The sequence below is a fragment of the Callionymus lyra genome, chromosome 14 (genome assembly GCF_982586985.1).
Source record: "Callionymus lyra chromosome 14, fCalLyr1.hap1.1, whole genome shotgun sequence".
Classification (NCBI taxonomy): Eukaryota; Metazoa; Chordata; class Actinopteri; order Syngnathiformes; family Callionymidae; genus Callionymus; species Callionymus lyra.
The window spans coordinates 6207568-6220052 of NC_141831.1; the positions used below are offsets into that span (position 1 = coordinate 6207568).

The 12485-nt window shown below is 38.4% G+C and overlaps 2 protein-coding genes and 1 non-coding gene across 3 annotated transcripts; all 3 read left to right on the forward strand.

The window, feature by feature from the left end:
* Window positions 1-661: 661 nt before the first annotated feature.
* Window positions 662-8383, forward strand: ddx52 (DEAD (Asp-Glu-Ala-Asp) box polypeptide 52). The gene is made up of 15 exons (XM_087807138.1): window positions 662-801; window positions 949-1189; window positions 1253-1374; window positions 1449-1634; window positions 3434-3577; window positions 3635-3746; window positions 3804-3876; window positions 4495-4698; window positions 5567-5657; window positions 5729-5851; window positions 5911-6061; window positions 7030-7105; window positions 7164-7235; window positions 7996-8214; window positions 8276-8383. The coding sequence occupies exons 1-15, from the start codon at window positions 667-669 to the stop codon at window positions 8313-8315; spliced, it is 1989 nt and encodes a 662-aa protein (XP_087663264.1). The 5' UTR covers window positions 662-666; the 3' UTR covers window positions 8316-8383.
* A 602-nt stretch (window positions 8384-8985) lies between these two features.
* Window positions 8986-11684, forward strand: rpl23a (ribosomal protein L23a). The gene is made up of 5 exons (XM_087807882.1): window positions 8986-9057; window positions 9699-9879; window positions 11202-11378; window positions 11445-11514; window positions 11624-11684. The coding sequence occupies exons 1-5, from the start codon at window positions 9033-9035 to the stop codon at window positions 11636-11638; spliced, it is 468 nt and encodes a 155-aa protein (XP_087664008.1). The 5' UTR covers window positions 8986-9032; the 3' UTR covers window positions 11639-11684.
* LOC148065840 (small nucleolar RNA Z17) lies at window positions 11057-11125 on the forward strand. Its single transcript, XR_015713352.1, has one exon. It is a non-coding gene; the product is annotated as a small nucleolar RNA Z17 (small nucleolar RNA).
* Window positions 11685-12485: the final 801 nt, after the last annotated feature.

Here is a 12485-nt window from a genome sequence, read left to right on the forward strand (position 1 = left end):
AGATACATTGATTACAGAATAACAGCTGCACATTAAGAACATGTTTATTCTCAGTATTGAACAAAATAAACGGGTGTAGAGGCATTCTAAAATAGAATAAAATAAATAAATACTACAATATTAGATAAGACAAGTGACTCCTATGATATATACATGCATATCAAAGATAAATAATTACATTAAAATGAATAATAAACACTTATTAAACAACTGAAGTGCTGGTCCTCGGATCTTTTAATCTCTCCTGCCTATATTGAAATAAGTCTTTAAAACCTAATAGAAAATATTCTTTAATGTAACGAAATTAAAATACATAAAAATTAAGATCATAATTCAACGCACTCTTAGGACGTTTTTTTATAAGATGGTTTATTAATGGTTTCAACAAGCAAGGTATTAATTCAACGTTATACTTATTATTATTACGAATTTTGTCACTACAAGTCATCCTTCACTTCTTCTTGTCTTTATTTATAATAATCATAAAATGAATAATTATTATTAATAATTTATAAACCTTATACTTATCCATCCAAAACAAACAAAACTGTAGTATATACATAAATAAACGTTTAATACTTTCTTAAATCGATTTAGCTTACAAAAAAAACACTTTCTCACGGTGACGCTGGGAGGCGGTAGTGAGCTCTGAGCCGGGTGACCCGGATGTTGATTGCTCATGTCTGGACGCGGTCGGAACACGCTGGTGCTGGAATGGACGCGTTCGAACTCTTCAGAAAGATCGGATCTGGAGCCAAGTTCGATTTGAAGAGGTTCGGACACGATGCGGCTCGATTTAAGGTAAACTGTAACCTTCTCTGGGACTCAAGACGCGTCCAGTGTCGACCGGAAGGGTACAAATAAAGTTAGCTACAAAGGAATCGATTGCTTTTCCTGAAACGTGTTTCGTAAGTTTTAATATTACGTGTTTTGTTTTGTTTTTCGTAGACGGTGAAGTGTCATGAAGCAGACCCCAATGTTTCTGTGTCTGCGATCGATTATTTTGGAACAAGGCAAACTAATGGAGCCCAGATAACGACGGAGAAGGATCTTCAGACAGGAAGTGACGACGAAGAAGATGAAGATGATGATGATGAAGATGATGAAGATGGAGGAGACAAGAGGAAGAAAGTGAATGATGGAGGCAAGAAAAGCAAACGACAAAAGACTAAACACGAGGACGGAGGAGGTAAAACTTCTACTTCTACTAAGTATTCTTAAATACATACAAATATACTTTGTATTTCCCCAGAGAGACCAAAGGGAAGCGGCATCACCTGGACGTCGTCTTCAGAGAAAAAGCTTCCAGAGACGGCGGACGAGGGGAAGGAGAAGACGTCGCTGAAGAGGCTCAAACATCTGCACCAGCAGAAGGTTGGTTCTGGAAGAAACATTCCCGGTCCCGGCGTCCCCGGCGGTGCTGACCCGTGTCGTCCGTGCGCTCGCAGGTCAACCGCGTCCGCGCTCAGAACCGCATCAACGTGCACGGAACCGACATGCCGGACCCCGTGTGCACGTTCCAGGAGCTGCAGACGGAGTACCGGCTGAACTCGCGGGTCCTTCAGAACCTGAAGGAGGCGGGTCTGGAGGCGCCGACGCCGATCCAGATGCAGGCGATACCGCTGATGATGCACGTGAGTCGTTGACGCGTCTCTAGGAGAAGATCCATGATATTGCAATATATTTAAATACTTATTTATTATATAATTACAATTAACATGGAAGTATTTACGGAATTTGGTCGTTTTCATGTTGCAATTAAACTTCTGGTCGCTAGATGGCAGCAAAAGGGAAAATAATAAAAATCCACAAGATCCCGGCGATGACTGGGGATGAGAGGATACAGTGAGTCCAGCAGCTTTTAAAGCTGATGTTTGGACATATTTTGGTTTGAAAACAAATGAAAGCAGTTACGACTTCGTCAAGAGTCATGTGGTCTGTAAATACTACAACACCAGAGTCAAGTACTGGACAATACTACACATACTGTATATCCTTGTTACTACACTATCACAACACCAGAGTCAAGTACTGGACAATTCTACACGTATATCCTTGTTACTACACTATCACAACACCAAAGTCAAGTACTGGACAATACTACACATATATACTTTTTACTACACTATCACAACACCAGAGTCAAGTACTGGGCAATACTACACATATATACTTGTTACTACACTATCACAACACCAGAGTCAAGTACTGGACAATACTGCACATATATACTTTTTACTACACTATCACAACACCAGAGTCAAGTACTGGGCAATACTACACATATATACTTGTTACTACACTATCACAACACCAGAGTCAAGTACTGGGCAATACTACACATATATACTTGTTACTACACTATCACAACACCAGAGTCAAGTACTGGGCAATACTACACATATATACTTGTTACTACACTATCACAACACCAGAGTCAAGTACTGGGCAATACTACACATATATACTTGTTACTACACTATCACAACACCAGAGTCAAGTACTGGGCAATACTACACATATATACTTGTTACTACACTATCACAACACCAGAGTCAAGTACTGGACAATACTGCACATATATACTTGTTACTACACTATCACAACACCAGAGTCAAGTACTGGACAATACTACACATATATACTTGTTACTACACTATCACAACACCAGAGTCAAGTACTGGATAATACTGCACATATATACTTGTTACTACACTATCACAACACCAGAGTCAAGTACTGGACAATACTACACATATATACTTGTTACTACACTATCACAACACCAGAGTCAAGTACTGGATAATACTGCACATATATACTTGTTACTACACTATCACAACACCAGAGTCAAGTACTGGACAATACTACACATATATACTTTTTACTACACTATCACAACACCAGAGTCAAGTACTGGACACTACTGCACATATATACTTGTTACTACACTATCACAACACCAGAGTCAAGTACTGGACAATACTACACATATATACTTGTTAGTACACTATCACAACACCAGAGTCAAGTACTCGACAATACTACACATATATACTTTTTACTACACTATCACAACACCAGAGTCAAGTACTGGGCAATACTACACATATATACTTGTTACTACACTATCACAACACCAGAGTCAAGTACTCGACAATACTACACATATATACTTTTTACTACACTATCACAACACCAGAGTCAAGTACTGGACAATACTACACATATATACTTGTTACTACACTATCACAACACCAGAGTCAAGTACTCCACAATACTACACATATAAACTTGTTACTACACTATATCAATATGTCGTATCGTTGACAGTGTATCATGATGCGTATCGTAAATTCAACTACTGTAGTGTATTATGAGCCAAACATAACAAGACGTTGTGCGACTATAGTTGTGCGTTTGTGTGCGTCAGGGACGGGAGCTGCTGGCTTGTGCGCCCACGGGATCAGGGAAGACTCTGGCGTTCTGTCTCCCCCTGCTGGCTCACCTGCAGCAGCCGGCCAACCTGGGCTTCCGGGCCCTGGTCATCTCACCGACCCGGGAGCTGGCCAATCAGGTGAGACCTCCTCCTCCTGGACTTCCTGTCGCGGACGCTAACGCCGCCAACATCCAGACCTACAGGGAGCTGCTGCGTTTGTCCGAGGGCGTCGGGTTTCGGGTCCACATCCTGGACAAGGTGTCGCTGGCCGTGAAGAAGTTCGGACCTCAGTCCAGCAAGAGATACGGTTCGAGTCCCGGGGTGTTTTTTTCGTTGATCCTTTCCTAACGTGGTCCTCCTGCAGATATTCTCATCAGTACTCCGAACAGACTCGTCTTCCTTCTCAAGGACGACCCTCCGGCCGTCGACCTCAGCAGGTACTGCACTCGTTTGTCACGGAAAATAGTATTTTGTGAATAATATTCCAATAAAATAACATTTATTATAACTTGTTTGTGGATCACCGGAGCCGTATAAGGAGCCGTCTTCTTAACCAACCCTCTCAGTAACGGTGACCTGGACTGCTCCCGTAATGCTTTGCCGCCCAGCCAACCTATCGTGGCTGCCGATGACCTTTTGACCTATAAGTAGAGTTTAAATAAAGTTAAGTAGCGACCGGTCAGCCGTCACTTAATAAAGCGGTGCGTAGCAAAGCATCATGGGAGTTCGCCGGTTTGTTGACACCATAAATAAGGTTTAAGTTCTGAAGTTTTTCAACCGTTGGACACAGAACGAGTACATCTTAAGAAGTTTTTATTTGTTCAGGCTCTTCCTTGATTTTCTGGAACTCCTGTTGTGTTATCAGTTTAATCTTGATCTTTAAAGTATATACTTTATTGAGTATTGTTTTGATTGTTTAAGCGCTTTGTGACCCTGGTCTGGAAAAGCGCTCTACAAATAAAAATGACTTACTTACTTACAAGAAGCTTTAATGTTCTTGACTCGATACGATGTACTTCAACACGTAGTACTGTGTGTGTTTATTTCCGGCTCAGCGTGGAGTGGCTGGTGGTGGACGAGTCCGACAAGCTCTTCGAAGACGGCAAGTCCGGCTTCCGGGAGCAGCTGGCGACCGTCTTCCTGTCCTGCTCCAGTCCGAGGGTGCGGCGAGCTTTCTTCAGCGCCACCTGCAGCACGGAGGTGGAACAATGGTGTCGCCTGAACCTGGACAACCTGGTGTCCGTCAACATCGGCCACAGGTGCGACTGAGAATATCTGTCATCAGAGAATTGTTGATTACTATTGATTATTATACTTTACTAATTTACTGATTCAATACTTGCTTTAATGAAAGGTTTTTTTTCTGAATAATTTTAATTAAAAAAGAATTTAGAAAATGTATTTTGGAATTATTAGAAAATCAAAAAGTCATTCATTTAGAAAATATTTAGAATTCTACAATTCAATTATTTCAAAATAAGAAAATATCAATTTAATCTAAAATAATTAAATTTAGAAACTTGAAAAAATATTTAAAATAAAATATCAAACACTACATGTAAAAAAAAAAAATCATTCATTTGAAAATATATAATTTTTGGCTTTTTATATGCAATTAAAAAAATGGTGGTATATTGGTGCCAAAATACCTGATTTTATTTTTACACATGTATTCTTATATTTTAATTTGACTAAATAAACAAACAAAAAATTCAATCACTTTAAATTCTTATAAAGTCACTATAAATATATTGGATCTATAAAACCAACAGTTTTATATTGAATTTTTAGTCTAGAAATGTTAATATTTTAAAATCAGAATATTAAATTCTGTGTGAAAAAAATATATATATATTTTTGAAAATATAACATGTATAATTCATTAAGCTGTCAATATAAAAAAAAGTGAATTTAATTATTCCAAAAATAATTAAATGCTAAAAATACATTTACTAAAAAAAAAAAAAAAGCATCATCATTTGAAATATTAAATTCACTCATTATTCTGACACTGATGTACTTCCAGGTACGACGACTAACTTGACTTGACTAGCTTGACCCGGCTAACTTGACCCAGCTAACTTGACCCGGCTAACTTGACCCGGCTGACCATGTGACTCGTTGCAGGAACGCGGCGGTGGAGACGGTGGACCAGGAGCTGCTGTTTGTCGGAAGTGAGAACGGGAAGCTGGTGGCCATGAGAGACCTGATCAAGAAGGTCTGGAGGAGACCAGGACCAGGACCACAACCGAACACACCTGGAGTCCAACTCTTTCTTCTGCTCTGCAGGGTTTCTTGCCTCCCATGCTGGTGTTCGTCCAGTCCATCGAGCGAGCGCGAGAACTCTTCCACGAGCTGGTCTACGAAGGCATCAACGTGGACGTGATCCACGCCGACCGCACGCAGCAGCAGGTTCGACACGAACATCTCTCAACTCGACGGCGCCTCAACTTCTTCTCTGGCTCTTCCAGCGCGACAACGTGGTCAACAGCTTCCGCTCGGGGAAGATCTGGGTTCTGATCTGCACGGCTCTGCTGGCGCGAGGCATCGACTTCAAGGGCGTCAACCTGGTGCTCAACTACGACTTCCCCACCAGCGCCGTGGAGTACGTCCACCGGATCGGTGAGTGAGGAATAATGATCGTACGTTATTAAATACATCGTAAATCGTACTTTTATGCAAAAATACCAGGACAGAGATGACACAGAATTTCGTTAGGAGATAAAAAAAAATCCTCTGGATCATGAATATTATTTAATGAAATCTCATTTTAAATCCTTTAATCTAGTTATTTATTTTATTTTTATTTTATTCATCCCATTTAATTTAATTTTCTGTTTTATTTCATTCAATTTTATTGACATTTTAAACTGTAATCGACACAAATACGTCCTGTGTGTGACAATAAACGTGTTCACATGTTTAGCCTCGAGACAAATGGACAAAAAGTAAACAAAAATGTATTTTTTTTAATTATATTTATTGTTTATATATATAATTAAATGGATTTTAACGCAAAACTGGATAAAATAACAATTAGAAGAGGATTTAAAAGGCTTATTTATACAGAGCGTCATGCTAAGCTAACGTTAGCATCCATAGTGTGGATTTATTAAATTAAAGTAAGTAAGTAATTTTTATTTGTATAGCGCTTTTCTAGACCAGGGTCACAAAGCGCTCAAACAATCAAAACAAACTCAGTCCAAATGAAAATGAACCTCTTTTGTACGACAAAAAGTGTTTTTTTATTTTAGAATCAGAATCAAAAACTTTTATTGCCAGCTTTGTAAACACGACTCGATTTAAAAATGAAATAAAAAGAGATTATTAAATAAAATGCAATACATTTAAATAAAAATAAGTTAAATGACCAAAAATAATGACTAATAATACAATTATTTTTGTTTTAAATTTAAGTTTTTGTAATCATTTTAACTCCATTAATGTTTGTCATGTATTAACATTTTGACACATTTCATTATAATTTATTTCATTCTATTTTATTAACAAAAAAAAAACTCCTGTGTTGCTTTTAAAAAAACGTTGCGATCAAAGGTTCTAATCCGTGTCTGACGTGTCGTTTGCTTCAGGGAGAACCGGGCGAGCCGGACATCAGGGTAAAGCCGTCACGTTCTTCACGGAGAACGACAAACCGCTGCTGAGAAGGTGACGTCGATGAAGAACTTAATCTGGTGAATCTATATTTATTTATTTTCCTTCACAGCATCGCTAACGTCATCAAGCAGGCGGGCTGTCCGGTGCCAGAGTACATGACGGGCTTCAAGAAGATCCACAGGTGAGTCTGGATCAGATCACTGATGGAAGGTCTGACCATGAATAGATCTGAAAGTAAGAACCAGAATTTTAAAATGATCCTGAAAGAAACTGGCAGCCTGCTAAAAGCAAAACTGGATAAAATAACAATCAAAAGAGGATTTAAAAGGGTTATTTATACAGAGCGTAATGCTAAGCTAACGTTAGCATCCGTACTGTGGATTTATTAAATGTATAAATATATAAGATATTCAACTCAGTCCTACAATACAACTTTGATGGCAGGTTTTGTAAACACGACTCGATTTAAAAATGAAATAAAAAGAGATTATTAAATAAAATGCAATACATTTAAATAAAAATAAGTTAAATGACCATAAATAATGAATAAAAATAAAATCATTTTGTTTTAAATTAAGTTTTTGTGATCTTTTTAACTCCATTAATGTTTGTCATGTATTAACATTTTCACACATTTCATTATAATTCATTTCATTCTATTTTATTACGACAAAGCGAAGCAGTTTTAAGGATAAGAGAAATGTGAGTTCTTCTACTAGAGCGGCTCAGAATTCTGGCTGCAGAGTTTTGTATGAACTGCAGGCGAGACACATCCTTCTTGTTTAGACATGAAATAAACTGTTACAATAGTATAAACGACACAAACGCGTGGATTATAAGATCCAGATCATGTTGTCGCATCATTTTTCCCGAGTTTAGAGATTTTCCTCAGTTGAAGGAAACTGTTTTTTCTTCGGTGTTGAACTACGTTTTCTGTTCAGCAAAGCCAAGCGGAGGCTGGAGAAGAAGCCGCCGAAGAGGAGCACCATCTCCACGACGCCGCACGTGGTGGTGAAGAAAGGTGGATGGAAGCTGCTGACGGAGAAGGACACGCAAGCTAAAGCGCCGAAGAGAGTGAGGAGGGAGAAGAAGAAGAACAAAGAGAAAGTGGAAGGAAAAAGTGCGAAGAAACCTCACGCGCCGGAAGCCAAGACGAAAAAGTAATTGTTACGATTATCTTGTATAGTATATAATAATTAACGTTGGTTCTTGTTCAAACAGGATGAAGAGGAAGAAGACAAAGAAAACGAAAGATGCATAAAGAACTTTTTTTCTGATCCCGTTGTTGACGTTCTAAATAAAAGTTTTATATATATATAAACAAACAAATGGTTGTTTTGTTATTGTACCTGCTTTTTATTGTATTGTGATTTTACTGTGAAGCAAACTTGAGTCTCTTGAAAGGCACTTTTAGGTAATTAAGTAATTTATATTTATAGAGCACTTTTCCAGACCAGGGTCACGAAGCGCTTAAACAATCAAAATAATACTCAATGAAATATATACTTTAAAGGTCAAGATAAGACCGAGAATAACGCAGGAAAATGTGTTATTGTTATTAAAACAAACTGGAAAACGAAGTTTAATATTGGAATATAAGATAGTTTCCGACTCCACTGATGCAAGTTTAATTTATTAAATTGCATGATTCTACTGCGAATAAAAGATTTGACACATTTTTCCATATTGGTCAATATGTCGTTTGTTTATCAAAAAAAAAATAAACCGCAACACAAACTATATAAAATAAAATGAACTGAAATATAAATAACTTAAATTAATTCTAAATTAAAATGGGTTCATACAAACAAGTATTTGTAAGTAAATTAGATTTAGAAAAAAAAGATCGTAAACGCATGAGAAGGAACACGCATGTGGCGTATGACGTTATGCGTGACGTTGTTCTCGCGAGAACCCGCCAAGATCTCGCCCCTGCGTTATACTGCGGAAAACCCCGTCAGGACTTCCTTTCCCCAACATGGCACCGAAGGTGAAGAAGGAAGGTACGACAAGCTCACAAATATCCACGAATAATGGCGTTAAATACGCCGTTAAAACATCACGAGTTCACTCAGTAGGAGCTTCTTGTTGGCGTGACTGAGAATCTCGACTTTATTACTCGTCAATGTTGGCGTTTATGGCTTAAAAGTGAGGCTCAGCGAGGGACGCTTTCCCCGGCATGTTGGCTAGAGCGTAATGCTAAGCTATCGTTAGCATCCGTAGTGTGGTTTTATTAAATGATTAAAAAAAATGTATATTTTTTTCGCGAGTTCGTGCGTTTATTGTTATAAGATATTTGTGGTTTAAATCTGTCGTGTTTCCAATGTATTCGTGTGTTTCAATGTATACAAAATACATAGGCGTCAAACGTGGTGGTTTGAGGGGAAAACGTGAGAAATATTTATTGAAAGTTTAAGTTTTTTAATTATGTCTCGATAATAAGTTAAGTTTGCATTATATACTTCAATTTACCTTTTTAGAATGTTGGTAACTGAACCGAACACACGTCATGTCACTAACAAATACTGTCGATGCAAAACTGGGTCAATAAAGTAACTATTAACGTGTTTTTAAACCTGATCTTGACAAGTTAATATGGTTTAATTCTGGATTAATACTCATTTACTGTTTGTTTCTGTCCCAGCTGTCCCGGCCAAGACCCAGGCCAAGTCAAAGGCTCTGAAGGCCAAGAAGGCTGTGTTGAAGGGTGTCCACAGCCAGAGGAAGAAGAAGATCAGGACTTCTCCGACCTTCCGTCGCCCCAAGACCCAGAGTCTCCGCAGACAGCCCAAGTACCCTCGCAAGAGTGCTCCTCGCAGGAACAAGTACGTGGACTTGACGCTTGTGTACTCTATGAACGTGTTTCCAGAGTATTACTTCATGACGTTCCTGACTATTGAGGGATACTTCTCCTGGGGTGGCTTTGTAGTTCAGCAACATAGTACTCAAACTTATGTTGTACAAAAACCTCAAATGGGTTTAAGAGAAGTAAATATAACCAGGATGACTGTAAGGAAGATGCACCGTTTATTTATTTTATCCAAGGGTTGTTGGTGCACTTTGATTTAAAAATAAAATACTTCTTGAACTGTGATTTATCGTTTACACCTGACAAATGTTCTGTGAAAATATATAATTACTAAACGACTAGATGTTCTTAAAAGTTGTAGCAACATGAAGAAACAAACAAAAAGTAAATTATTTGTACATGCAAAATAAAAAACCACAAACTATACAAAAAGAAAGCAGAATAAAAAACAACAAACCCTGTATTTTGGATTGGAGTTCAGGATTCAGTTCAGCCACATGTATACACAGGTATACATGCATTACATGTATACATGTAATGCATGTATAATATCTAAATGCTATAACATGAACATGATATAGTGTAATATACAAGCATATGCTAAATAAGTGTGAATACACATGATAAACATTATTACTATCATCACTGGTTCTCGCATGTCTTACTTGTACTACTTATACTAACAATTGTACCTATATTTAAACAGATTTATATTTGTACTTTGTTCCCTGCACACTTTATTTTGTAGATGTAACTGTATTGACCCCTGAAGGAAGTATTCTATCCCCAGGGGAATCGATAAAGTATCCATCTAGTTTTGGATTATTGGGGGGGTTTCAGTCATTTTGTGTTTTTCATTCGTTTATGTACAAATAAACACCTAAAAATCCGATGTTGTGTTTACGACACGAGCAAAAAAAAGTTTCTTATCCTGATCACACAGTTGCCGACAAAGTGAACACGAATCAATAATTGCATCAATGAACAAGAATGTACACAAGAATAAACTTGTTATTATGGTTTGATAAACCTAGTAAATTAATTAAAAATGGCTAAACATCAACTAATATGATTTAATAATGAACCAATATTAATATCATGTGCTGCAGATCAATGTTTTGAACCATTTTTGGTTGGTTTTGTGTTGTAATGTATATTAAAGTGTTTTAACATGAATGTGTAGCAAATATTCTGGTGCAAATGATGTTTTATGCGATCAAAGTATGAAATAATGTGATTCGACTCTTAACGACTGATGCACCAGAACTAGATCTTGATTAAAAATCCATCAGTGCTTTGAACGAGGACCTGAACCTTTCCGTCTCCTCCTCCCTCCAGGCTGGACCACTACGCCATCATCAAGTTCCCCTTGACGACGGAGTCGGCGATGAAGAAGATCGAGGACAACAACACTCTGGTGTTCATCGTGGACGTCAAGGCCAACAAGCATCAGATCAAGCACGCGGTGAAGAAACTGTACGACATCGACGTGGCCAAGGTCAACACGCTCATCAGGTGAGACCTCCTTAAAACGACCCCCCGACCCTGAACCCAAAGTCACGTTTCCTCTCGGTCCTCCAGGCCCGACGGCGAGAAGAAGGCGTACGTTCGCCTGGCGCCGGATTACGACGCGCTGGACGTCGCCAACAAGGTGAGTCGAGCGTCCTTGAGACTTGCAGGTTCAAAGGAACCTCTGATGCCTGTAAGAGATTCTCGCGCTCGAACCCTGGTGTCGTCTAACTTCCGCCTCTTGTTCGCAGATCGGCATCATCTAAGCCTGGCTTGAAGAGACGTGGAAAAATAAATATTTGTACAAACAAATACTCTTGTCTCGTAGTTTTTCTTCCACGCGTCGTTTATTGGGAATTAAAATCTTAGAGGTTGAATCACTAATGTACCGTATTTTCCGGACTATAGGTCCCAGTTTGTTTTTTTTCATAGTTTTGCCGGGGGTGCGGGTGGTCTGTGGATCAGAATTTCGATTCAATTTTATTTAAAGTGTCTTATCATAACAAAGTTATCTCAAGACACTATACAGTTGAAATAAGACTACAGTTGATTAAGGAAAAATAGATCCAGCAATTCAACAAAGGGCAAGAAACAAAACACTGTACAGTGAGCTGTCCAAGAATCTACTGATGGTTCCTGAACTTCAGGACCAGAGGAGTGAAATCCTTCCAGACTGTTGCTGCTAAGCTTTGGAACCATCTTCTCTCTCTTTGCTCTTAAAGATCTACTGACTCCTTCAAGAAACATCTCTGTGTTTGATGATCTACTGACTCCTTCAAGAAACATCTGTGTTTGATGATCTACTGACTCCTTCAAGAAACATCTCTGTGTTTGATGATCTACTGACTCCTTCAAGAAACATCTGTGTTTGATGATCTACTGACTCCTTCAAGAAACATCTCTGTGTTTGATGATCTACTGACTCCTTCAAGAAACATCTCTGTGTTTGATGATCTACTGACTCCTTCAAGAAACATCTGTGTTTGATGATCTACTGACTCCTTCAAGAAACATCTCTGTGTTTGATCTACTGACTCCTTCAAGAAACATCTCTGTTTGATCTACTGACTCCTTCAAGAAACATCTCTGTGTTTGATGATCTACTGACTCCTT

Coding starts and splice junctions, on each gene's coding strand:
- ddx52 (XM_087807138.1), top strand. CDS start 667: ATGTTGATTGCTCATGTCTGGACGCGGTCGGAACACGCTGGTGCTGGA. Junction 5,658..5,728: donor TGAGAGACCTGATCAAGAAG/GTCTGGAGGAGA, acceptor TCTGCTCTGCAG/GGTTTCTTGCCTCCCATGCT. Junction 5,852..5,910: donor CCGACCGCACGCAGCAGCAG/GTTCGACACGAA, acceptor TGGCTCTTCCAG/CGCGACAACGTGGTCAACAG.
- rpl23a (XM_087807882.1), top strand. CDS start 9,033: ATGGCACCGAAGGTGAAGAAGGAAG. Junction 9,880..11,201: donor AGTGCTCCTCGCAGGAACAA/GTACGTGGACTT, acceptor TCCTCCCTCCAG/GCTGGACCACTACGCCATCA. Junction 11,379..11,444: donor AAGGTCAACACGCTCATCAG/GTGAGACCTCCT, acceptor TCGGTCCTCCAG/GCCCGACGGCGAGAAGAAGG.